The sequence below is a fragment of the Diadema setosum genome, chromosome 9 (assembly GCF_964275005.1).
Source record: "Diadema setosum chromosome 9, eeDiaSeto1, whole genome shotgun sequence".
Lineage (NCBI taxonomy): Eukaryota > Metazoa > Echinodermata > Echinoidea > Diadematoida > Diadematidae > Diadema > Diadema setosum.
In genome coordinates, this window is record NC_092693.1 from 4,259,426 (window position 1) to 4,286,569 (window position 27,144).

The window sequence follows — 27,144 nt, forward strand, 5'->3', positions numbered from 1 at the left end:
TCTAACCCTTTCGGACTCGACATATTTCATCATCTTTTGACTGACCTTTCCTTAATACTTTCTTTACTTTTTTTTAACCCTTCCTATACTTTGTTCACCAATTTTCACAGGTGTCTGGAAAGTATTTGACAGATTGCTTAATCGTCATAATCCCTGTTGTATTACCATGGTCTTCCTGTATGACTGAGGAACAATAGGCGTTTTCACATCAGCCCGATGTTTTGAAATAATGCGCTATTTTCTGACTTGGGAAATTAACCCGATCACGAAATAGCGTGCTATTTGATAATGTGAATACAAATTAGTGCGCTAATTTTATCGCTCTGATCGAGAAAATTTCTCGAGTCCAACTCGGGAAATTTTCGAAATAGCGGGATAATTTGCGAATTAGCGTGTTATTTGATAATCCGAAATCGCCTCAAGAAATTAGCGCTATGCATCCCATCATGCCTAGTGTGATGGCGATCACGCGGGTAATTTTTTTGAAAGCGCGCGCTCTACTGGTATACCCGACACTGTTTGCGCATGCTCAGCTGTCGAATTAGCTCGAAAAAATTTCGGGCTTATTCTCTTCGGGCTGATGTGAATAGGGAAATGAGATAGCGCCCTAATTTGCGATAGCGAAAAATATCTCGAACTTGGATTTTTATCAGGCTGATGTGAAAACTCCTACTGCTACACCCAAGTGGGCTTGCCAACTTTACAATTAGGTAAATGCTTGATGAATTACCGAATGCTGATTAAAAAAGCTTGGCAGGTTAAGGTAGGTGTCTGGGCACATAAAGGATGAAAGCGAAGTAAAGAGTACCAAAATGTGATGTCATAGTCATTCATTGCCATGGAAACTGGTTTAAAACAACCTCACTTGGCCCGAGTGTTTACATGTGCACCAGGTTCCATCCAAGCTATAACAAAAGACTGTAACATCCTCACTTTGGTACAAAAATCTCTTGCAATCTCCCAAATCTTTACTGATACACTAAAGAAGCAACTCAAAAGAAGCAATATACGTACTAGACGCATGTACACGCTCACACTCACACACAAAAACACACATCAGATATAACACAAGACAAGCATGCAGACAGACACCACTTGCCCCACTGTAACACAAGGCACCATCTGATCACTTTTCTCACCATCATCTCTTGCGCTTTGCAGTTGACCCTTTCCGTGACTGGTAGGCAAATAGTTCTTCAGCTTTTTCCTCCTGCTTGTTCCTCTTCCGCTCAGCCTGTTTGGAGATGAAGGAAGATGATTATCTCTTTAATAGCCATGCTAACAGCAGTCACCATAATACTGTCTACGCCATATTTTTCGCCACTATGATACAGTAAAACCTGTCTTAGAGACCACCTGTCTATAGCGGCCACCTGCTTATAGAGACCACTGAAAAATCCCCTTCATGAAATTGCTGAATTATAGACAGTCCTTTATTAAGTTGCCACCTGCCTTAAGCGGCCAGTGGCCACTCATTTTGTATCCTGTATTCATTCCATGAATTCTACCACAAGAACAAAAGTAGGGTAAAAAAAAAAAAATTTAAATGAAGTAAACTGTGAAAAAATTCCATATTATAGCTGTTCATAAAAATTTATTTGCTATTTGTTTTTTAAAGAATGAGGTATTTTATGCTATTAGACAATGCAAGTGTTGACATTAAAAATGGCCTCCAACCTGTCTATAGTGGCCACTTTTGTTGTTTCCCTTGGATAGCCACTATAGGCAGGTTTTACTGTATTTTGCATTTCACAATCGAGAACCATACATAAATAATATATAATATATATATATATATATATATATATATATATATATATATATATATATATATATATATAAATAATACATAAATAAGTATTTATCCCTTGTCAAGAAAAGTGAAGTGTTTTCTTCAGCAGTATTTGGTCTTATGGGAAGTATTTTTTTCTTTTTTTTTTTTTTCATAACTGCTATGCACAGGAGAGATCAACAAGGACATGAACACATAGAGGAATATGCTCAGGATGATTGGGGGTAGGTAGGGCAGAGGAAGCAGCCATGAGACAGGACACAGGAAGCAGCTCTGTGGGTTCCTTACCCTAACTTCTTCATTGAACATCTCTTCAATGTCCTTGCTGGGCTTGTTGCAGTGTTTGAAGAGGTCTCGACCACCAATGATACGAGGGACAGCGCATTGACCAGCAAAACCAGCCTGAATACAAAGAGGAATGCAGAGAGAGAGAGCAAAAGTGAGAAAGGGAGACAGGGAGTGAGAGAGAAGGAGACACCAAACACAAAGACCAAACAACAGCAAGAAAAAGCACAATTGAATCACATCCAATCTTTACTTGAACACAGACTTCTTTCAAGTGATCATGTTACAAAACGTTTTGCAATTTTCCTTTCTCACATTCTTCAGTAATTATATCCAGTTTTCATTTCTGCATTTTGTCCTTCATGCTAGCCTCAGCTTTTTACTTCTTTGTTTCTCACTTCTGCAACCACTATTCATTCAATTATTACTAAAATATATTCATCACAGAACAAAAAACAAAATAAAACATATCTGTCTTCAGACAGACAGCTGAAAAGTATTGATTTCAATATCTTGGAAGGTCCACATTGAATGAAAACTGGATTTTCATGGTGAGCCAGACTTACCTTCCGGAATCTCTTGAAGTTTTTCACAGGTCTTCCATTCTGAGCCACTTGGACTGCCCTTTGCCTAGGTTTACGGTCTCTCTGGACGATGAGGTCAACGCTTTTGACCTGCAGCAGTTTGCTGGGCAGCTGCTCATCTGCCACGTACTCTTCGTCCACTTTTACGCTGATTTGGTCCTGGTTCAGCAAAGTACAAGTAAAGTACGAGTAAAGTACAAGTAAAGTCACAAAATGGCATTCCTTACACGAAAGTATTAAAGGGACTGTACAGTACTCTTTGAGGTGGGGATTCAGGTTTATAACATTCCTAAGTGAGATAATGAGAAACCTCTTATAAAATATGAAAGAGCATGTAATTTTAAGAAGAATTCAACGTTTGTTTGATGAAAATTGGTTTTCAAATGGCTGAGATATCCAACAAAGTGATAATAATAAAAGGCGACAGGCCACGCCTTTTATTAGATCTCTTTGTTTCACCTTGTTTTGGGATATCTCGGCCATTTCAAAAATGATTTTCATCAAATAAACTTTTAATACCCCTAAGAATTGCATGCTCTTTGACATCACATAGAGTGGTTTCTGAATATCTCGCGAAACGTTAAAAGCTAAATCCTCACCTCAACCAGAACTGTACACACCCTTTAAAACTGCACTCTGTCAATAAAAAGATGAAATCATATCTGGTCAACTTCAGAAAAGCCAACTCCGAATCTATATGCCTTCCATCCATCCATCCATCCGTCTTTATACACATTTCATTTCATATCTGTTTATATGTACATTCAAAAAATCATTAAAATTTGATGCAATGATACATTTGACAAAAAGACAAAATTAAGATGTTTACTAATACTGTCTAAAACGTGAATTTACCCAAGCGAGACCTACCTCGATTGGCACACGCGCGGAAATAAATCCTCGAGGAAGGTCAACATCTTCCTCCAATAATTTAGTTGGGGCGTGTCCGTTCCCAGCAGACTGGGAATCAAAAGTGTCTTCTTCCTATATCGTGTAAGCATATGATGTGATTACAAAAAAGATGGAGTATGAGATACTGCTCTTTTTTCAGAATCCTAAATTCAAGGTCGCATATCTTCAATGAATTCCACGTGTGTATACATGGTGTAAGAATATTACACACCCTGTTGGTTCTCATATACTATCAAGAGAGTCAGTTGTAATGTGTGAACATGCTTCTTCTTCTTGACTTTTCTCCTCTTTATAAATCCAATGCACATTTTGTCTTTACACTGCCTGATAGTTACCACAAAACAAATGTAAGCTGGTCAAACAAATCTTGATTACTAATACTTTGTGTGTAGAACCATCAAGGACTTTATATCGACATTTCCACATCTTTCAAGGGACACAAGTTACAGGTACTGTTTACCATTGGGAGCGGTGATTTAAAAAAAAAAATAATTTAATACAACACATCTGATGCATATGTGTAGGTCAGTTGTATCACAAAACATCTGACCATGTAAAAAATGTGCAATAAGGCCTGAAATATAAGGAGATATCAATATTTTTCTCACTGCAGATAGTTTAGGCTTGGAACATCTTTATCATAATTATAGTTCACATTTTGTATATCTAACATTACTGAACATTATTTATACTGATTCAAATTCTACACTGGCAATTTCTATCCCTAAATCACATTTTAGAACTATTTTGAAGCACTAAAGCTGGGTTTTTGTTTCATCTACAAATGGTAAACAATGCCTTTAGAGAGTGAAATCACCTGGGAGAAGATATCAACCCTGGCTTTCTTCTTCCACATGCTGCTACCGCCATCTTCCTTGGAACTCGCCTTGATTCTCACAGCTTGATCTCTCTTCCTCTCATCCCTGCTATCATCGTCACCTTCACTGCTCCAGTGAGCTTTACGCTTGGCACTCCTCTTCCTGCCTCTGTCTCCCCACAGATCTTCCTCCTCCTCCTCCTCTTCCTCCTGCTCCCTGGTCGCCTCTGTCGTCCCTCCTATACCCAGGGCTCTTCTCACTGTCCGTTTGTCATCCTGTCTTCCTCCAGTCTCCATCTGTCCATCACCTGATTCATCCATTGGCTCTTCCTTCACTCTGACAACCGTCTCCATGGTATTTTTCACCTCAACGAGCCCCGCCCTTTCCGTCCTCTCGTGCACCTCTCTCTTCCCTTTTGCTGTGCTGGACTGGTTTTCCTGTTTCAGTCTCACTGTTGAACCCAGACTAGTTGCACCCTCGTCATCAGACTGGGTTTCTGTCTTTATCGGGACACTGCTCCCACTGGACCCCTCCTCCTCAGGTTCACTCCTCTCTGGTTTCATAGGCAGACTGCTCCTACCTGTCTCCGTAGCCTGAGCAACTGAACTATCCGCCTCCTCTCTATGGTGCAATGATTCTTCTCTGCGTCTTGCCTTCTCAGATTTCACAACCACGGGACTCATCTTCTCTTCTTTGATATGGACTGCACCCCTGGTGTGTCTGCCCTGCACATTTTTGCGCTCCTCGTCAACATCCACTTCTGTAGACTGTTTAACACCTCTCTCACCTCGATCCTCCTCAGGTTCTGATTTAATACCCGCAGACTTGTCTGCTCTCATTTCAGTCTTCAACTGGCGGGGGAACTCTGGGGATGTGTCTGCTTGATGTGCTGAGGTTGATTGTACACTCGTAGAGGCCTTTCCAACAATGCTCTCATCGATCTTGGAGATTTTTGGTGTTGATGTGACATTTTTCCTGTAATCAACATCCACAAGGCAAAGTACACATATGATTCTATTTCTGCATAGAAGAAAAAAAAAATCACTATCATCACTACGTAAAATTCTTCTTCCCATCTATCTTGCAAAGGCAGATCGGGATGTGGCAGAACACTGATAGAATCATGCTGTATCAAATTAATATCATCCACTACCATATGTACTTTTGCACAACACTTTGCTCCGAAGCTACGTTTCTTTCCTAGCCCATATTCACAAAGTACAATGTACATCTACCTTTGTTTCAAGTTCAGTTTCTGACATTAAAATGATATAATTTTCACAACATCACTTGACTTAAGAAAACAAAATGAATGAATTAATTTCATATGACCCCTAAATAATTTTGGCACACAAAAGCATCTGTTGTAGAAAACATATTACAGAATTCATTCATCAGACTACTGTCACATAATATTGTAGATCTTTTTTTTTTTTTTGAGGCAGCTGAAAGAAGTGTCAAGTATTAGGTTGAAAACTTCAAATTTTTTCAGCTAAAGTTGACTGCCGTATAGTTTGATTTGAAGTTTCCACACATCATTAGAAATGCAAGCACTTATTCAAGACAAAATTTACAACAAGAAACCCCCCCCCCCATAAACACACACACACACACACACACACACACACACACACACATAACAACAAAAACAAAGAGTACTATGGCTACTTAGCACTGGACTTTGCAAAGACTAAATTCCAAATGAATGGCAATGAAAGACATGGTACCAAACGCTGAAGGTTTGGAAAATGTCCATGTAAATCTACACAAGAATATATGAGTGCAGGCATGCCTAATAATTAGCTTGAGAGCGTCCAGATACAATAAAACGAGAACATACATCTGTAAAATTGGCAGATAACCACTATGAAAGGCAATCTTTCCTCACCTCAACTGATTCGTTGAGGCTACACTATTTGAGACAGGTTCAGCCTTCATCTTGCCTTCCTGGATTCGCTGGGTCAGAGTCTGAGTGTCCGATGCCAGCACATCTTCAGTCGGCAAGGTCACCGAGGGTGCTACGTCGAGGAGGTTTAGACCGGCTGGAGGGGACAAAGAAGAACAAGAGGAGAAAACAGACATGGAGTGTAATGGGCTCAGTGGTTGCAGTGTCAGTGTTGGGATTCTGGAGGTTATGCAGGGCTGCACGCTAACCCATTTCTTCTACTGGTCAGACTTGTCTATTGGACCAGTATGTACCCAGTTTTTCCATTCTTTACTGGTAAATTCCTGAAAAAGTTACTGGTCAGACAGCAATTTTACTGATTCCAGGGACCGTCGGACCAGTGCCAGTGTGCAGCATTGGATTACGGATGTGACAAAAAGGAATGCTCACTTTACATTCTCTCTGGACATAAGCAAAACTGTGAGTGAAATGACTCATACTCGCTATAGATACAACATTGCTTCTTGCAGGGAGCAGGTTGACCATGTGATACCCCATTCATACACAAATTTGGGCACAGGAGCACTCCTGAAGTGCTCCAACTTATGCACCTTTGCATTTGTTCATGTATAGAGACATCACCCGAGCCAGTTTGTTCATGCATAAATAATTTAAAGCACTTCAGGCAGGAGTACTCCTGTAGCACCCTAAATGCCCCCTGCTGACTTTAATCTCACAGTAAAACTCAGCAAAGCACCTCATCATAGAAGAAATACTGTAAAAGCTGTTATTTTCGCGAGGGTTTAATTTTCACGAATTTCGCGAATCACATTCGGATCGCGAATTTCACAACACACGAAAATGTCTCCATGCGCTAGGGTTACAGCTCATTTACGTTAGCGTCGGCATCAGTTCGCGAAAACAACATCTCGCGAAAATGTCTACGACCTCCTCATTCGCGAAAATATCTGCACGAAAAAATAACAGCTTATACAGTATTGACCATATCACAAAAAATGGAAATAATTGTTATCATTGAACAAAGTGACAATTGGAAAGAGAGAATTGCCGTCTACAGAGTGCCTCTCTTATAATCAATGAGATTCTTTATTTTTTAAATTGTTCAAATTGGTCATATCGACTTGTTGGGTATACTCCAGTGTAAGTGTTGCAATATTCCCTGGTTTTCTGACCAGTCAGAGTGTGCTGATTGCACCAAATGTCTTTTTAGTAGGTGAAGTTCCATGCTCATCATTTCATCTCACGCTTTGTCTTATTCAAAAATTCAAAAAGTTTCCTAGGGAAGAAATGTGAATGGTTTAAGATGGATTACAGTTCTCCTCAACAGAGAAATGTGCTTTTCGGGAATATTCACAGGATAGCATACCTTGGGCAACCTTGGGATTGCAGTGAAGTTCTGTGGAAACATACAGCACAGCAAGGCCAAGCTCAGACTCTGGAATGGGGCGGAGTCCATGTCTGGAAGAAGGGTATGAGATGATTTGAGTGATAAATTGTTTTGCTAGAGATCTAGGTCTACAAATATTCTAAAAGCTTTCATGACTGATACTCCCTCCCCCCATTGGAGCAAGAAAGTGGCTTTATAGAACAGTGCTACATATCTATCATTACAGCATTCCACGAAAAAATACCTTACTACCAGACACGTAACATGACAGAACTATCATGCCAGAGTCGACAGAACTTCTGGGTAATTTTCAAATTGTCTAAACATATTACATCTGACATCAGTCAGAAAAGAAATGTTGTCACATGCTGAGAATACACAGGCTATGAACACTAAGAGGACAATAATTTGAGGAATACATGCTTGCCCCTTCAGTCCTTGCTACAGGGCTGTGGGCAGACTGGTTTCAGACGGAATACAGCATCTGGGAAACTTGTGTTCTCTGGCAGGGAGTCTACAGGAAGAGGCAAGTGAGCAGCATCTTTGAAGAAATCACCATTACCCTACGGGAACCTGGTGGCCTGTGTATTAAGTCTATGGGGATTTTAGAATTCAGTATGGAATGGGTGTACAATGACTGACTTAAAATCCATAATGTGATATTCATATTGGGCACGAAGTCACTGGTGACTGAGCGTTCAGTAAAAGCTTACATTCTCTTCGCAGGTCACGAAGTCAGAGAAAGAATTGACTTCCATGTAGACTGGAGTTTTGTTAGCAACTCATGATACTTAACTAACATTGACAGATGTAAGCAAGCTTTGGTCCCATACATGAATAGATCCAAGTTTCACTTGGGCACCGTTTCATGAAATTTGTCAGCCCTGACAAGTTGTCAGTCTCTGACAATTTCAGTAAATCATTGGTTTTGACTGGTTGAGAAGCTCTGGTCACTGACTGATACCATGGTATAAATTGTCAGAATCTGACAAATTGTCAGGGCTGACAGCTTTCATGAAATGGTGCCCAGGTCTACCCAACAAGGCTGATTGGACGACTGGTCTTACTGTTTGAGAAGCTTCAGTATTCTGCTGGTCACGTCCTGTCCCAACTGACTCATCTCCTGCGAGCTGTCCTTGTGCTCCGTGTACAGCACACACGCACCCTTGGAGGTCAAAGGTCGACGTAAGTCCTTGACGTCATTGTCTTCTTCGATCAACTGAGACTGTCCACCAGCCATGCCAATGGCAATGTGCAGCCGCTTGTACTGCATCAATGAGAGAAGAAACACATCAAAGTTGAGGCAAAAGCATAAGCATTTTAAGTGTACCAACACCCCGAGTATTATGTTTGCTATATTTGTAGAATACACTTGGGACATGCCCTCTGCAAAATATGACAATTTTTTGTCACTATGATTTATTTTTTATAAATCTACTCACACTCCAGACATTTTTATGGGCAACGCACTTTGCACAGTGAATCTGTATGACTAACCTCACAGCAAAATTTCCTGCCTCTGCATGGAGGTCACAACGAAAGGCGGATCCTAGCAGAGTGTGGGATCCATTCACCCATTGCAAACTCCATGTGAATAAAGCATTATAGAACTACAGTGCACTCCCATTATAATGATCACAGTTATAACGGGAGTGCACTTTACAATCTTATCATTTCTTCTACACTCTAATAATGATTGACAGAGGGGTAAGGGAAAAATGTGTCCTTCTCTACATGAGATACGTGTAGGAGAGAGAGAGAAACGACCGGTACTGTATGATGCAACAGACCTGTTTCTGGGTCAGGAAGTAGAATGTCATGCCCTGGAAAATGGTCTTCCTTCTCTCATCTGGAACAAAAGACACCTCATTTTCATTGATGGATTCCTCGGCAAGGGGTGGAAGGTATCTGAAATGTACAATCCATGAATGAACTCATCAGGTCATTAGCATGAGTGCAAAGATCATTCTTATCAACACCTAATCCAGTCAATTATACTGGAAAGAAAACAAAACAACCACACAGACACAAACAAATAAACCTAGCAACAAATATTGACTTCCTAATGTAACACGCTGTTTCTCTCAGAATGTGAACAGAAATTCCTAAAAGGGAAACTTGTGCCATAGTTAGTAAACAGTGATTCAAAATATGGGCAAGGAAATATCAAACTGTCTGTGATGTATGATTAACATTGCAGTAACAGTTTATCACGTATATATTACCAAACTTCACTGTATGGACAAGAATTAACAGATTCAACAGGCTTGCCACAGACAATGTAGCATTCATGCCTAAAAAATAAAAGCAAGTATGGTCTGATGACACAACGTTCTACCCATGAAATCCTTTTTAAGAATATAATAATAAATTGTATCAGTCATTAGATTACTAGCATTGTCTTTGTTGTTTTTGGTCAATTTTCTTGCAACAACAACAACAAAAGAAGGTTTTTTCAAATTGAGGCTGTGCAGTCCTACCACTTGTAGTGGTTCATGAAAAGCTTCATGAGAGCTTATTACACGTAATGAGCTGTCATGGGTTGATATGAGGGCTCTTGAATCTTAATACAATACCCAATAAGATAGAAACCTCACCTGTGTGATTCTGGCAAGCTTTCCTTCTTTGCTATTGCTTCTCTGATATGGTGCCAGAAATTGGGGGTCACAACAGGTCGACAGGCCACCAGAGCACTGATCAGCTGAAAGATGCAACAAGCAATGGAGTGACGTAGCTTCCTCAGTATTGCAAAGTCTTTTGGACTTGTTCCTTTGAAATAAACCAGTGTCTCACTGAATTTATTGACTTCAGGAGCAGGTTCAGAAAGAATCTCTTTTGCTAGACATCATTACTACAACAGCAAATACATTATTTCTGCCCCTCTTCTCTTAAAAAAAAAGACAATTTCAGCTACATACTGATAAAATTTATGTGAAATCTCAATGAGTTAACTCAAACTGTTGAGATGACATCATTTTATCTACTATCATCGAAGTCATGTATCCTTACAAACACATACAGAAGAGCAAAAAACACATTTTTTTTGGTTTGTTTTTTTGTTTTGTTTAGAGCTCTTAAGAAGACACTGGAAAAAGGATGAGGACAGTAGAAAAGGTAATAGCCTATACAGATAACTCTCAAAATATACACATGCAAGTATCAGAGGATGCTATGACAGTGATTGAGACACAGATATCATTATACAGAAAAGGGTCTGGAGAGAAATTCTATCATCACATCTTATCAAACAGTACTTCCAAGTCTTGTAAAAAATTGAGGCTCCTCTTCCTTCTCTGACCCCCCCCCCCCCCAACACAGACACACACACATGCACTCCAGCCATAAACCCTAAATATTAGGAAGAGCAAAAAGGAAAAATTGCAACTGGTAATGCGGCAGTCCCCTAACCTTCACTGTGACATTCAGCTGTGACATCACCAGGTGGGTGCATTCGTAAGACCACTCCGACACCAAGTGTCCCCCAAGCTTATGGATGGCTCTCTTGAGGTTCCTCTTCTCTTCCGTTGGCAAGGCGGAGGCGGCGGCAATGAGGGGACAAAACTTCACTCTGCACATCGTGTCGTATGGAAATACAAGTCATGTGATTTGTACAGTCTGGAAAAAACACTTCCAATTCAATTGTTTCTTAGTCATTTAGGCAGACTCCAGAACCTTAACAAATGTTGTAACACTCAACTACCAAACAAACCACCTGCTCTGAGCACCATAATGCCTTCACCCCTAGTAAGAGTTGTAGCATCACTAAGGCTAACCTCTTAGCTTCATGACTACATCAATGCACATACATGCAGGCCATGAAGGAAGCACATTTATACCTGTACTTTGGCATTTTCCGCTAACAATCTTGATGATACTCAAGGTTTTATACCACAATCACCATGTACTAGTGCTTGGGTGATTAATAAATTAGTTTCGCGGGCTAAACCTTTTCTGAAGCCGCCATGAGGTCAATACTTTTCTTTATATAACCATCAGAATAGGTATCATCATGAGATATGAACTTTGAAAGGTTGGATGGGGCGACATGCTTGATTTGAACCTATCAATGCAGTCGGAGTCCATATTCATACAGTCTACAAAAATAAGGAAATTTGGTGTAAATTATTCGTGCCTAGATCAACAAGAGGATTGTAATGTAATGACATCCTTGTCTCATCTTATTATAGTACATGTGACAGATCTATTCTACGAAAACATACCGAAATCAAATATTTCATTTATAACTCTCCTATTTCTTGGTCGATATTGATGCAACCTGTCTATTGGTTTGATAGTGATATTTCTATTAAAAAAAAAAACCAACAAATGAAAACATAGAGTTGAATTTACAAGTACTATACATCAGAAGCTGTTGAGTCCCTCTCAACAATCCGTTCACAATGTTTGAACACTGGGACCAGTTCCATAAAATGGCTACTTTGATTTGAAAATGCAGTAAGCGAGAGCGGCAATACATTATAGCTGGCACACACTTTAAAAAAAATACAATTTACAATTAGTAGACCCCGTATCTAACACTCATACCTCCACTTATTGGACTTGAATGTCCCAAAGGTGATGACATCTCCATCCTTCAACTTTGTCTCGCTCCCTGAGGCCAGTTTCTGTCCATTCAGGAAGGTGCCATATTTGGAAGACTCGGTGATGAGCAAACTTGAAGGACTGCGGGGATGACTCTGTGTTGGAGTGATGAGTAACAGAGTGTGAAACTGATCCAAAGATATATTTGTATCAAACTCAATTTCCCTTTTAGCTTTCCATAGAGTTTATTTTCCATACATGCCCCTTACCATTTCTTCTCACACTTAGCCTCCCATACATCCGAATTCCTCTCCCCTTGCTTGTGACTATCATACACTTTCCAGTACCTTCTTTACTTCTCACCCATCTCCACACCACACAACTCTTTTGTTCTGTTCCCATTCATGTGTAAGTTCAGCTAATGATCACCTCATCTATTTTCCAGTGGTTCTTTTTTCGACCTCGGGTCGCACTCTTTTCCTTGTAGCATTTTAATTGGCTCCTGTAGTCTACGATTTTAATATGTAAATGGAAAGAACCCAGTGGGTTCTGAATGAAGAATTGTCAACCCCTGGAACTCACTGACAGAGGACCTCCTTTGTCCCCTTCTCCTTTTTTGCCCTGAATGTTTGTTGGAGGTTGACTAAATGTTGCCCAGCTTCTGGAGTGTTGAGTGACTGTCTGATGATGATCTTGGACATCAAAATGAGTCAGAGTGTCACAAGCTAATAATTTGGTGGCTTATAATTCAACTCTACCTACAAATAATTGTATCTGATCTCTGTTAAACTAGGCTGCTTTACAAAACCTCTCCCTCTCTCTCTCTCCTCTTTGTCAATTCTGTGGCAGCATACAATAAAAAACTGCTGGAAATTCTCAAATAAAAGTGATCTCGATATCATGATGGGATTAAAAATCAACAGGATATCAGATTAACCTGTTGAAGACTAGTCCAAAGTATTCTCCCACTGGGGTGAATGGGAAATGTGTGTAATAGGAAAATCAGTCTGTCTTCAATGGGCTAAATCATAACAGTACAAATGTTTAATCAGTTTGATAACACACCAGCAAATAAAAAGAAAACTAAATCCTTCTGCTCACAATGATTTTCTTACTCTACATTACAGGGACATAAAATTGATAGATGTGCAATTCAGGTGGCACCCAAGGCACCCAAAATCCATATCACTGTTATAGTACTGAGAAATAAAAAGAGCCCTAGAAACAAACAAGCATAGAAAAATAAAAATAAAAAATCAAGAATACAAAAACAAAGGTTACCAATTATCTTAATCTAATACAATTCTATCCGGGTTTTTTTTTTCTTTTTCCTTTGAGTTATTGTGTCATGTCTCGTGGTTGGATCAGACAGTCTATTACGGTTCCTTGTAAAAAAAAAAAAAATTCAACTGAATGTGAGGAAACTAGCAAAAGTCACCAGTCACAATATGAAAATGACACATTCCTTACCAAATTCATTTCTGGGTGCTTGACAGTCAAAGTGGCATGCTTGCGGCTGATTGATGCATCTCCACTTATCAAGATTTGGCAATCTGAAGAGAAAGAAGAGATATAGTTATCGCCAAGTTCTTGACTCCCTCTCTGCCTGTTGCTCTCTCCCTGGGAGACAAGTTTATCATCTAGCCTATTCATTGGCCTATACATGACCACACAAGATACTCTGTAATTACTTACTATACTAGCAACCTAGATAACATTTTTAATTAGGATATGGAGGGCATATCGTTCATCATTATCGACTGTATATTACTGAACAAGAACTGTAAGATTATAAAATTTCAAACACAGGTCTCAAGATACTGACAGATGGTAATACGCAAACTGAAAAGGCTTTATGTTTGCCCAGTAGCTGAAAAAAAAAAAATATCAGAAACTACACCGATCCGATCCGTAATGAAAAATCTAATTCTGCAAATTTAGAATGCCTGTCCTGATCTCTTTCTATCAATCATCTACTGTAAAACATGATATATTCACGGCATGAATTTTTCGCGAATTGGAGCCGAAGACCTTTTTTGCGGCATGAAATTTTCGCAAACTGCCACTGGCATTCCATGCGTATAGTGTAGACAAGAACTTTCGCGTGCATTTTAATTTCGCGAATCTTGGCGCTTGCGAAATTCGCGAAATTAAAATGCACGCGAACATTCCTTGTTTTACAGTAATTTGAAGGCACACCTCACATAGGTACATCACTGCTGTACCTGTATATCTCACTGCCTGATAGAACAATTATTTATGATAACTTTAAACATCTGCCAAATATATGTACAGACTATTAAAAACATTGCTGACTGCACTGCTGCAGTGCTGGTATACTCACCTTTCCTGCCAACAATCTGATCTTCACCGACCAGAAAATTAAACTTGCTCCCTTTGGATAAGAACATAGGAAAAACAAAGCAACGATGTTAGATGTAGCGTAGGGAGCAATACAACAAAGTTGCTTGGAGAGCACAGACCTCCGCCAAGCCAGCAACTTATTTCCCAAAATAGAAGCCTTTTGTAAATATGTCACTGCACGGGGCCTTGACCAAGAAGAGTACGCACTTTAGTGCGCATATATGTAAACCTCCAGTATGCATAACTTGAACCCCAAGTTCCTTGACCTTATATGCCAAAAGATGAAAAATCCTTCAAAAATCCATAAAAATTCCCTGATCACTACCAAAATTGAATGCTCAAGGTGTTCCGTAAGTGTCAATATCGATGTTTTATGCAAGTTTCATTTTAATCCATACACAACTTTTTGAGTTATTTTGTAAACAGACAAACCAACGCCGATGATCACTTAACCTCCTTCCTTGGCAGAGGTAATAAGAGAAGTGACTTACTACACATACTTTAACAGTGCTCACCCGATAATTGGGAATTCATCAAATCATTATCTACTTGTTACTTTTTAGGTCTACCTCTTGGTCTCTTCAGTAATTGTTAATAGGAAAAAACATTGCAGAAAAGATAAATTCACTTGGGATTTGGATCATGAATACATTATTGGCATGCAACCATACCAAAGTTTGACCTCCCATGCCAAGGCTCACCAGTGCAAAAAAAGCATCAAGGTTTCTACACATAGCAGGCAGTCAAATTTGGATGACGTCGTGATGAAATCATGGGCCGCATTCGGGACACATGATTACCAAATCTGCTAGCCGTTCTACATTTTTCAAGAAGAGTGACAGTTTGTGGCATAGCTAGCTTGCTGTTGAGCCTGCAGCCAAATTTGTATAAATCTTTACTTAATATACTTTTTCTTATGTATGCCAAAATTTAGGCCAACTATTTGTTAGAACTATGGAAATTTTAAGTTTTAAATGCACTGACATGTGAAAATAGGCTGATACACTGGCCCTATCAAAAACTGCAACCAGCTTGAGCGTGAAGCTAGCGCTTCCACCTGCACCTGGCCTCCCTTTGACTGGTCATTAGTGATCAGCTGATAGTACAAAAACAAGACAGGTCTGTACAACGAGTGCCCCGTGACCAGGAGTGCCAGTGGGTTTGCACACACTGGCCATAGGATAGTTCGATAGAATTGGTCTAGATTTCGTCTACAGTAGTACAGTAGACCTTGTTACAAAAGTAGGCCTACCTATTGTCTAGGTGGAGCGTGCGGACGAGGATGGACATTAAGTTCTACTTTTTGCCCCTCTCCTGACTTTTACAAAATTGTCATTATTTGGTTGTATTTTAACTTCGAAAACAGCAATGTTTTGAACGGCTTCAGTCTATCAAAAAGGAAGATTATTTATACATCTGTAGATATGATATTTAGTCAAATTGGAGTAAATTTATTTTGCAGGTGAATTGATGGATATGTTTTTAGCAAGTTTGCCCTGAGCACTTTTTTTTTTTTTTTGCCAAGCGATGTATCCGGCTTTCTGCACAATAAATACGTGTGGACATTTTCGCACTTTAGCTGGAGTCCTCACCCATGTCTCATCTCCCTGGATTTCACATGCAGTAGAGCGTCTAGTGGCAGTGGCCAGTCTGAAAAACATCGTTCTGTTCAGTGGAAGATTGTTAGTACGCAATAGTAGCTCTAAAACCCAATTTGATATGTGAATGAAATTCAGAGTATTTCGCAGCAGTGCTGATATGTTTTAGCGAATTTTGAATTGTGAAAATTTTCCGCCATATCGCACCATGTCACATGACGTATTCAATCCAGCCCTTGCCCGCGCCATTTTGGATTCTACATTATATTGGATTAACCTCCACTGTGGATTTTACAATTTTAAATCTGTATTTTGATAAGTAAGGCATAGGTCCTAGATTTATTGCTTTAGTGTAAACATGTTTTTATGCTGGCAAAATTGTGGAAAGTGTGCAATATTTTTTTCTCTTCCTGTGCATAAATTTATTTGGAATCTCATTTAGGCCCTACCTCAGCCACCTCCAGTTTAAACTCCGCTTGGGCTCTTTTAAAAGCCAAGTAGGCCTACTTTAAATTTACCGTTAAACAGTCAGGCATGATGAAGAAACAATGTTCAGAAACAATTTTATCTAATGTTAGGGTGTCAAATCATTGCTATTAACATGATTAATGCCCAATGCCATGGCAATGGCGTGATGCAGGGTTTGGTGATAAATTTACAGTTCAGTTGTGTCATAGCCCGACCAGACGCTGTTAATACGCTACGCGAATACACGCTACGTATGTACAGCGGCGACTGGGCTGTGTATAGTTAGTTGTGTCAGTGATACAGTGACAGTGATACAGTGATTTTTATTCACTCACCTTCATCTCTCAAACTCTCAAGGGTCCACATTCTCAGTCTGGTCGCATTCTCTCCTCCTAAATAAGAGTAGAGATCTACACTCTTGCTGAAACATCACATGTAAAATGGCCTGCTTCACTACAATCCCATCCCTCGGATATCTCGACGAGATGTTGTTGTGTGTAAACGTGTGTACGGATGATATCGTATAGCGCATTTGCACGCGGCGGCGGGAACATGAACAGATTCGATGGGGGTTTCCCCCGTGTCAAAGGTTACGGTTCGACCCTTTCTTTATTCGTGAGGTGCCCTTGTGCCAGTGTTTCTTGTACGGAAGCTTAAAAGTGCCAACCAGATGACGAGATAAGAAGACGAGAAGACAGGTTAAATACCGAGAAGCCGAGTTATTGCAACTCGGCAAGTCGACTTGCTTGGATCAAGAAGACAAGATGACAAGTTGTTGAAACTCGGTAAGTCGACTCGTTTGGGACAAGAAGACATGATAACGAGTTGTTGAAACTCGGAAAGTCGACTTGCTTTGGACAAGAAGTCAAGATGACAAGTTGTTGAAACTCGGCAAGTCGACTCGTTTGGGACAAGAAGTCAAGATGACAAGTTGTTGAAACTCGGCAAGTCGACTCGTTTGGGACAAGAAGTCAAGATGACAAGTTGTTGAAACTCGGCAAGTCGACTCGTTTGGGACAAGAAGTCAAGATGACAAGTTATTCAAACTCGGCAAGTCGACTCGTTTGGGACAAGAAGTCAAGATGACAAGTTGTTGAAACTCGGCAAGTCGACTCGTTTGGGACAAGAAGTCAAGATGACAAGTTGTTGAAACTCGGCAAGTCGACTCATTTGGGACAAGAAGTCAAGATGACAAGTTGTTGAAACTCGCCAAGTCGACTCGTTTGGGACAAGAAGTCAAGATGACAAGTTGTTGAAACTCGGCAAGTCGACTCGTTTGGGACAAGAAGTCAAGATGACAAGTTGTTGAAACTCGGCAAGTCGACTCGTTTGGGACAAGAAGACATGATAACGAGTTGTTGAAACTCGGAAAGTCGACTTGCTTTGGACAAGAAGTCAAGATGACAAGTTGTTGAAACTCGGCAAGTCGACTCGTTTGGGACAAGAAGTCAAGATGACAAGTTGTTCAAACTCGGCAAGTCGACTCGTTTGGGACAAGAAGTCAAGATGACAAGTTGTTGAAACTCGGCAAGTCGACTCGTTTGGGACAAGAAGTCAAGATGACAAGTTGTTGAAACTCGCCAAGTCGACTCGTTTGGGACAAGAAGTCAAGATGACAAGTTATTGAAACTCGGCAAGTCGACTCGTTTGGGACAAGAAGTCCAGATGACAAGTTGTTGAAACTCGGCAAGTCGACTCGTTTGGGACAAGAAGTCAAGATGACAAGTTGTTCAAACTCGGCAAGTCGACTCGTTTGGGACAAGAAGTCAAGATGACAAGTTGTTGAAACTCGGCAAGTCGACTCGTTTGGGACAAGAAGTCAAGATGACAAGTTGTTGAAACTCGCCAAGTCGACTCGTTTGGGACAAGAAGTCAAGATGACAAGTTATTGAAACTCGCCAAGTCGACTCGTTTGGGACAAGAAGTCCAGATGACAAGTTGTTGAAACTCGGCAAGTCGACTCGTTTGGGACAAGAAGTCAAGATGACAAGTTGTTGAAACTCGGCAAGTCGACTCGTTTGGGACAAGAAGACATGATAACGAGTTGTTGAAACTCGACAAGTCGACTTGTTTTGGACAAGAAGACAAAATGCTGAGTTGTCAAAACACGACAAGTCGACTTGTTTTGGAAAAGAAGACAAATTGGTTAGTTAGTGGAACAGAAAAGTCGACTTGTTGCGGACTAAAAGACAAGTCAAGTCAACGAGTGGTTGGAATTTGTTTAGGACAAGAAATCAAGGTGACAAGTTGTTTTTCGACATTTGGGGTCTAGGAACACTACCCCCTGGAAAACTAACCTCCGGATAACATGCCACTTGGATAATTATCCCTCAGGACAATTCCCCCCTAGGGCAACTACCTGTCGGACAACTAACCCCATAGGGCAATTACCCTCCAGGGCAATTACCCACTAGGACAACTACCCCCTAGGACAACTACCTCATGGACAACTATCCTCCTAGGGCAATCACCCCTCTGGACGATTCCCCCTTAGGACAACTACCCCATGGATAACCACCCCCAGGATGACTACCCTTGGATAACTTCCCCTTTAGGATAACTACCCCCAGATAACTACCCCCGCAGATATCTACCTCTTGGATAACTACCCCCGGATAACTACCACCAGAGAACTACCCCTGGACAATTCCCCCTGATTACTACCCCTGGATAACTACCCCCCCCCCCCCCATAACTATCCATGGATAACTACCCCCGGATAATTACCCCCGGATAACTACCCCCTGGATAACTATACCCCCGGATAACTACCACCCGGAATACCCCACTCCCCCATTACTTGCCCTCCCCCCTCCCCTCAGAAAAAGAAATTCCCTGGATAAGTTTAGGGCCTTTACATCCTGGTTGAATATCTCACTCAACGTGAAAGACGTTAGCAGCTGTATCCACGTTCTCCGATATAAGACATTCATGTACTATAGTATATAATTATTATATACATCTTTAACACAATATGGAGCCTTCTTTTATGTGGCCTAAACTGAATGATGATAAATGTTCAGTTATTGGTTTTCAGAATCATATGTTAAGTAAATTCGATCATTAATGATGTTATGTCCATATCGGTCCTGTCTCTAGCACTTGTATACTTCATCAAAATCAGCCCGTAACTTATGTGTGATAGTCGATCACGAAATCTCATATCGAAGTCATATAGCTCAAGTTCAGCGGAATGTTAGATATCAGTTGGGTTATTTAAGTTTCAAATATACGATTCCTCTTTTTTGATGTTGTTGTTGGATCAAAATTTGCAGCTGATATCAACGGCATAAATCCGTACGGGGGGGGGGGGGGATGATCGGCGATAGTCACCATTACCACGATTACAAGCCAATAACCTGACCGGCGCACCCTTTTGTTTTTTGTTTTTTTGTTTGTTTGTTTTTTTGAGGGGGAGAAGCTTGGTGACCCCCCCGACACACACACACACACACTTAACAGGGAGCGAATGTCCCATTCTTTTGCATGAATTATAAAGTGGAAGGGAAGTGGCAGCAAAAAATATGTAGTCTTTTTGTTCTTGTTTTTGTTTGTTTGTTTTTGCTTGTCAATATGAAGAATTTTTTTGTTGTTGTTTCTCTTGTCTTTTGATTTCCTTTCTTCTTCATTAAAAGGTAATTTTGACCCCCCCCCCCCCCCCAACCTTTGAAAAATATGGCGCGGCCCTGAATAGTGCCCAATTAAATTCAATAAACTGGTAACATTTCTTTTATGTAATAAAATTATGTACAGACCATTCCCCCCCCCCTCCCCCGCCTCCATTAAAGGGGGAATTTACGCCCATGGCTGTTATGCTTAATCATTCTTTGCCTTCTTCTCGGTTGGGTTTTTCGAATTCGCTATTGTGTAATATTCCAAAAAAGAAAAGAAAAGATGTCACAAAAACTTATTACATTGTAGTACATCATTCGGTTCATACCCTTTTCCCCGTATACCTACTCTATTACTGTCATCTATAAAATGTTGAAATCCAAACTTAAAACGTATCTGTTCCCCTCACAATGAGGACCATAACTGCAATATGTAATGTTGGGAACGATTGCAATCTTTATCTGGTATCTGTGGTTGTTTGTTGCTTGTCATTTTCTTCTGTGTTTTCTTGTTTGAACATGTATGATATTTAAATTCATTTTTATTTCTTGAAACGCCATCGAAAAAAGTAGACCTGCGCCCTGTGCAAGTATAGGCACCATTATTAGTATTTATTTATGTATTTATTCATTCATTATTATTATTATCATCATTATCATTATCATTATTAATATCATCATTATTCACATAATCATCATTATCATATGTGAAGCAAGCAAGCTTTTCACGATTACATTCCTGGACAGAATGCAGAAATGGGGATCTCTGAGCGTTAGCCTTGGATGACCAGCACGACCGCAAAGTAAGCAAGCAAACAAGCAAGTAAACAAAGGGACAAGACAAAAAAAAAAAAAAGATGGTTAATGTATTATCGGCTCTGAGCGGCTCGGGAATACCGAGATCATTACAAAGAAACGAATAATTAATCACTGTGATTTCGAAGACTTCGTTGATACCCGTTATTTTTCGCTGTTCACAGAATATGAGTTTTTTCCGACTGAAATAACAAACGATGTTAGAAAATTTAAATGGGAGTGGTAATTTTCTTGTGTCAAATTAATTGGAGGAGAGGTGATTTTTTGGGGCCTAATTTTAGAAAAGGGCAATTTTAAATGGAAATAATGTTCTGTGTTACCTATAATGTAGTGGTTACTGCAAAATGATGCAGCAGGGCAATACTGAAATGAATGCTATGTGAGTCCGGCAGCCGAGGGGGCTAAGTACTTTTTCTCTGATATATATATATATATATATATATATATATATATTCTTTGTTGATTATTCATCTTTGGGATCTCTACAATGATATTCAAGTGGGTGTGGAGCTCTCACCATTGGGCAATTTTAACTATTCAAAGTGGCGTCCAAAATGGCCGCCATGAAGCCTATACAAGAGTCAGAAAAATGTCACTAAAACACTACTACTTCAATTAGAACACTTATCTAAACGGCCAGTAATACTAGTACAATGTCTTTAGTCGAACAGAATCTGGTTGCCATGGTAACCATCAAATAATTGGAACAAACCTCAAAAAAGTTAGCAAAGTATGCAAAATACACATAAATGCCTGTTATTTGTGCGACGTCAACGATATATCAATTACCTGCATACCTCTTACAAAGAAAGCCTTAATGAAGTTACCATTAATCTAGCCTTAATTTATATTTATAGTTGCCATAGCAACCTAAACTTGAATTTGATTGTGAATAAATGCCGAAGGATTGAATTGCAGTATAGCAATGATGTGAAAATGTGAAATACCATATTTCAGGTCTTTACTCCACATATGCCTATATTGGTTACACAAATCCAGTACCTCTCTCTGTTATAATTATGAAGTTGATATGTCCTGGTTGCCATGGTAACTGCTCAATGTCACTTTCAAGGACAGTCCCATAACATGCATACATACACATTGCAAAAAAATTGCTTGACACTATTAAAATTAGATGGCAAGAGACTAACATCTTTGTGTAATACTTATTGGATGGATAAACCGACTGTTAGCTGGGATGTGCATGTTTTCATTTGTTTCCAAGTTGTAATACAAAAATAAAATCATACAATGTGAAATATTTTCATGGTTTTGTCAAATCATTGGAACATACATTGCAATATTACAGCCTGCATAAATTTCCTTAAAAATCGTTCATTAAGTGTTATGTGAAAACAACATTTCAAAAATGAGACTTCCTATGTGGTACAAGGTGAAGGCTATAATGAAATAACTTTTACATTCATGACATTGACATCAATACATACATTGTTCGTAATAAACTACAGTCCTTGAGAATGAAATAATCCAGTTTGTTTCATGATTTCCTGTTAATTATCTTACTATACTTACCTGTAGTTTTTATTCATGAGTCATGCATATTAATTTAACCGAAGTTGATATTATACAAGTGTATAAGGCAAAAACACTCTGAAAAAGAAAATATGTGTTTGTTATAATTTTCTGTAAAAAACAAAAAACAACAAACATATTATTACTTACTTTTCTTGTTTCATTTCTGTAGTACACGTAGATTTCTAAAGTAGGTCATGTAAGTTTTTTAATATTCAGGTTCCAGTTCTGATGAGTAGCTTATTTTTACTTTGCTTCATTATGCGAGGAACTATAGTATCGAAGACATAGGGAGGGGATGAGCAAACTTAAGGAATCTTAGATATCTTACTTGATTCTCACTCTGTTCTTCCTTACCACTCTCTCTGTTCCCTTTTTTACCGTCTCCACTAATAGTACAACTTCAACTTCCGACACATTATTATCCCCCGCTCTTCACTTTTGCCCTCCTTACTATCCCCATATGTCGCTTCTCTCTTCAATTCCCCTCTTTCTAGTCTCTTCTGCCAAGCAACGATGCGGTTAAGGACTACGTACACATGGTGTCACCGCAAACCTTTCTCCCTCAAACTCCCTCAAAAGAAGTTCCATTGCAAAATATCATTAAGCAAAACTTTACTTTTCACTGTAATACACAGAGCCGACGCAAACAAGGAGTGAGGACTCGCCTCAATTTTTTTTTTTTTTTTTTTTTTTTTGGGGGGGGGGCATAATACATAGGAATATATAGAGTCTTACCACCAGGATCCCCACACTTTTGTATACTTAATAGGCACAAGAAAAGTGGGATAGGCCCCTCATCTTTTTTTTTTTTTCTTGTCAGCTGATTCAGCCTATTACCCCCGGAAGTAATATCAGAAAATAATAGTTAAGCCCTCTTCCCCCTCCTTTTTTCTTTCTTTTTTTTTTTTTTGCTTGTCAGTAAACCCAAAAGTGGCACCAGAAATATAAACTGGGCCGCCCTCACTTTTACAAAACATAGCGCCAGCCCGATATGAGTGGTTCTTATATTAAGGGATGTTTAAGAACAAAGTGCAAGATGAGTGTTTGAACTTCTTAAATTTTCATATCTTTCTATGCTTGAAATTAGGATAAAACCGATTTTGTTAAGCTAAGATTTATTTCTGGCTACTGGCTACTTGTAAGCCGATTTTGTAATCTAATCTTAATGGTTTGACATCGTGGTTTAAACTCTCAAACAAGTAGCACATGTCTTATAAAGGTGGCCAAGTCATGGCTTAACTCTCCTTGCTCTGCATGAGTGTTGACATTTATTTTTCAAAAGAAAGTTCTTTTTTTTATTACGCAATTTCCTAGAAGAGTAGAAGAAATTTTCATAGCTACAAGACAGGTTTATAGTTGTTCTTCAATTTGGTAACAAACACTTGTTGTGAGCAAGAATTGATTAGGAAACATATCCAAAAATGGAAAAGTGGTTCAACTCTCCTGCATCTCCTCTACTTGATATCATAGGATTTTCTTTAATGTATATAATTTTATGATGCTTCAAGACATCGTAGGCAGTTATCTCTTCAGATGATACTCTCATGGTAACATGTATAACACCAAGAAAAAGGCAAATTCGGAAGACAACGATGTAGTCAGTTTCTTTTACAGATTGATAAGCTTCCTATATATATATATCATGGGCGTAAATCCCGGGGGGATGGGGGGGATATATCCCCCCCCTGAAATGGAGGAGGGGGGGGGGATGGCCTGTACAATCATCCCCCCCCCCCTGAATTTTGAAGAAAAAAATGGAGGAAGCAGAAATGTGATTGTATCAATTTTGGCATATTGCATGACGTTTGTACGCCGGCCTTCAGACAGGTACAGAGCTGAACAGTATTCTATCTTGTAGAAAAATAAATACATAATTTTCTCAAGCGCTCGCTCGCTTCGCTCGCTCGCGAAGAAAGTACGTGTATAATCGACATACACTGTAAGGTATGGCTCAGACGTTGACAACGTCAAATAGTATAGGCCTATATGTAAACATGCTATGACGCGAGTAACTGGGACCATCTGCAAGATATGTACGAAAACAAACAAACAAACAAACAATAACAAAAACTATATTGCCATAATTGAACCCCCTCCATTTCCTGAATCATTCCTGAGAAACGACAGTGACTGGTGACTCAGTCAGGATACATCTATGAGCATACCCAGGGAAGATCAGGGGCGTCGAATCTATCTCGGGGGGGGGGGGGGGGGGGGGGGAGGGGGGTAAAGGGGCATTTGCCCCGCCCCTACGGAAGTGTTTAGGCAGACAAATCATTTATCCCCCAAGCAATTCCCGAGATGAGGACAAATCTCGAACTTTCTTAATGAAAAATTTTCCAAATATCGCCAGAACTACGCACCAGATCGTTGTATTGCAATCATAAACATGCAAAAGCTCCGCTATACAGGATCCCTTTCGATAGACTTTGTACACTTTGAGATTGACGTATATTTCCCTAATTTACCAAAGAGTGTGCAGCAGATCTTTCACTTAACAAAAGCACCTCATACATGCAGAGGCGTCGATGGGGGGGGGGGATGGTTCCCCCATAAAAGTGGGACAAACAAAAGCGAAAAATATAGCAACAAACGGCAGTGTTTGGAGTGTAAAATGTCAAAATTTTAAAGCTCGCTCGCTCCGCTCGCTCGCATTAATTTAATCGCTATGCCATTCTCCTGATGCTGCTGCCAGTGAATGGCAGCAGTTGCGCCCCGGTGCCCCAACCCTTAATTTCCAAAGCGAAAAATATAGCTACAAACGGCAGTTTTTGGACTGTAAAATGTCAAATTTTGAAGCTCGCTCGCTTCGCTCGCTCGCATTTAATCATTATGCCATTCTCCTGATGTTGCAGCTAGTATTGCCAGCAGTTTTCGCCCGATGCGCTCCCCTTAATTTCCAAAGCGAAAAATATAGCTACAAACGGCAGTTTTGGGACTGTAAAATGTCAAAATTTTGAACCTCGCTCGCTTCGCTCGCTCGCATTTAATCATTATGCCATTCTCCTGATGTTGCTGCTAGTAATTGCCAGTAGTTTTCGCCCGGTGCGCCTCCTTAATTTCCAAAGCGAAAAATACAGCCACAAACGACAGTTTGGGGGACTGTAAATGTCAACATTTTCAAGCTCACTCGCTTCGCTCGCTCGCATTTAATCATTATGCCATTCTCCTGATGTTGCAGCTAGTAATTGCCAGCAGTTGTGCCCGACGCGCCCCCCCCCCTTAATTCCAAAGCGAAAAATATAGCTACAAACGACAGTTTTGGGACTGTAAAAAGTCAAAATTTTCAAGCTCACTCGCTTCGCTCGCTCGTATTCAATCTTTATGCCATTCCCCTGATGTTGCTGCCAGTAACTGCCAGTAGTTGCGCCCGGTGCGCCCCCCTTAATTTCAAAGCGAAGAAATACAGCCAAAATCGGCAGTTTTGGGACTGTATGTCAGAATTTTGAAGCTCGCTCGCTTCACTCGCTCGCATTATGCCATTCTCCTGATGTTGCTGCCAGTAATTGCCAGCAGTTGCACCCGGTGCGCCCCCCTTAATTTCCAAAGCAAAAAAAATACAGCCACAAACGGCAGTTTTTTTACTGTAAAATGTCAAGATTTTCAAGCTTACTCGCTTCGCTCGCTCGCATTTAATCGCTATACCATTCTCCTGATGTTGCTGCCAGTGATTGACAACAGTTGCGCCCGGTGCGGCCCCCCTTGATTTCCAAAGCGAAGAAGTATAGCTACAAACGGCAGTTTTTAGCATGTAAAAGCATTAGGGCCTATGTCAAAATTTTCAAGCTCGCTCGCTCCGCTCGCTCGCAATTAATCCCTATGCCATTCTTCTCATGTTGCTGCCAGTGATTGACAGCAGTTGCGCACGGTGTGCCTCCCCCCTTAATTTCCAAAGCGAAGAATATAGCTACAAACGGCAGTTTTGGACTGTAAAATGTCAAATTTTCAATGTAAAAAGATTTCACCGTGGGAGGGAGAAACCCCCCTACCATACCTCCCCCCCCCCCCCTCGCTTGCTTCGCTCCCTCACGATCTCATAACCGCTCCCCCAATCCTGTCTACGCCGGTGATAGGCCCCACTATTTAGTAGGCCTTCGCAGTGATGTCGCACAGGCGGAGCAAGAGCTAAAATACCCCGATTTAGTCATTCAATAATATATTGTGAATATTTCATTTTCTATTGGTTTTTTAAAGAAAAAACAAACAAAAATTTCACCAAAAGTGTGCACCAGATCGCTGAATTTCAGGTCTGAAAATGCAAAATCTTCCTCGTGTGGGAGAGGGACACCCCCCCCCCATACACACCTCTCCCGATTAACCCGGTCGCTCCGCTCTCTCTCACAGATATTTTCAAAAACAAAAAATGTCTTCATACTTTTAAGGTCTGATTTTCGCCGCAAGTCATCAGACAAGCAAAAAAAAAAGCAACAACAAGAACAAAAAGTTTTGATATTTTTGCTGCCACTTTCCTCTCACTTTATATTTCATGCAAAAGAGTGGGACATCCGATCCCTGTAAAGTGTGC

At 40.1% G+C, this 27,144-nt stretch overlaps 1 protein-coding gene across 1 annotated transcript in view; it reads right to left on the minus strand.

Moving 5' to 3' along the window:
• The window catches only part of LOC140232978 (uncharacterized), a 31,524-nt gene extending 14,461 nt beyond the window's left edge, over nucleotides 1-17,063 (minus strand). Inside the window, exons 1-15 of the mRNA XM_072313084.1 lie at nucleotides 16,992-17,063; nucleotides 14,571-14,621; nucleotides 13,697-13,779; nucleotides 12,230-12,381; nucleotides 11,093-11,252; nucleotides 10,282-10,385; nucleotides 9,475-9,592; nucleotides 8,752-8,951; nucleotides 7,664-7,755; nucleotides 6,280-6,433; nucleotides 4,391-5,366; nucleotides 3,532-3,645; nucleotides 2,644-2,820; nucleotides 2,081-2,194; nucleotides 1,140-1,234 (exon numbers count right to left, since the gene is read on the minus strand). Of these exons, the coding sequence (XP_072169185.1) occupies nucleotides 1,142-1,234; nucleotides 2,081-2,194; nucleotides 2,644-2,820; nucleotides 3,532-3,645; nucleotides 4,391-5,366; nucleotides 6,280-6,433; nucleotides 7,664-7,755; nucleotides 8,752-8,951; nucleotides 9,475-9,592; nucleotides 10,282-10,385; nucleotides 11,093-11,252; nucleotides 12,230-12,381; nucleotides 13,697-13,779; nucleotides 14,571-14,621; nucleotides 16,992-17,022 (2,619 nt within the window). The 5' untranslated portion in view covers nucleotides 17,023-17,063 and the 3' untranslated portion in view covers nucleotides 1,140-1,141. The remainder of the gene's footprint in view (nucleotides 1-1,139; nucleotides 1,235-2,080; nucleotides 2,195-2,643; nucleotides 2,821-3,531; nucleotides 3,646-4,390; nucleotides 5,367-6,279; nucleotides 6,434-7,663; nucleotides 7,756-8,751; nucleotides 8,952-9,474; nucleotides 9,593-10,281; nucleotides 10,386-11,092; nucleotides 11,253-12,229; nucleotides 12,382-13,696; nucleotides 13,780-14,570; nucleotides 14,622-16,991) is intronic.
• Nucleotides 17,064-27,144: the final 10,081 nt, after the last annotated feature.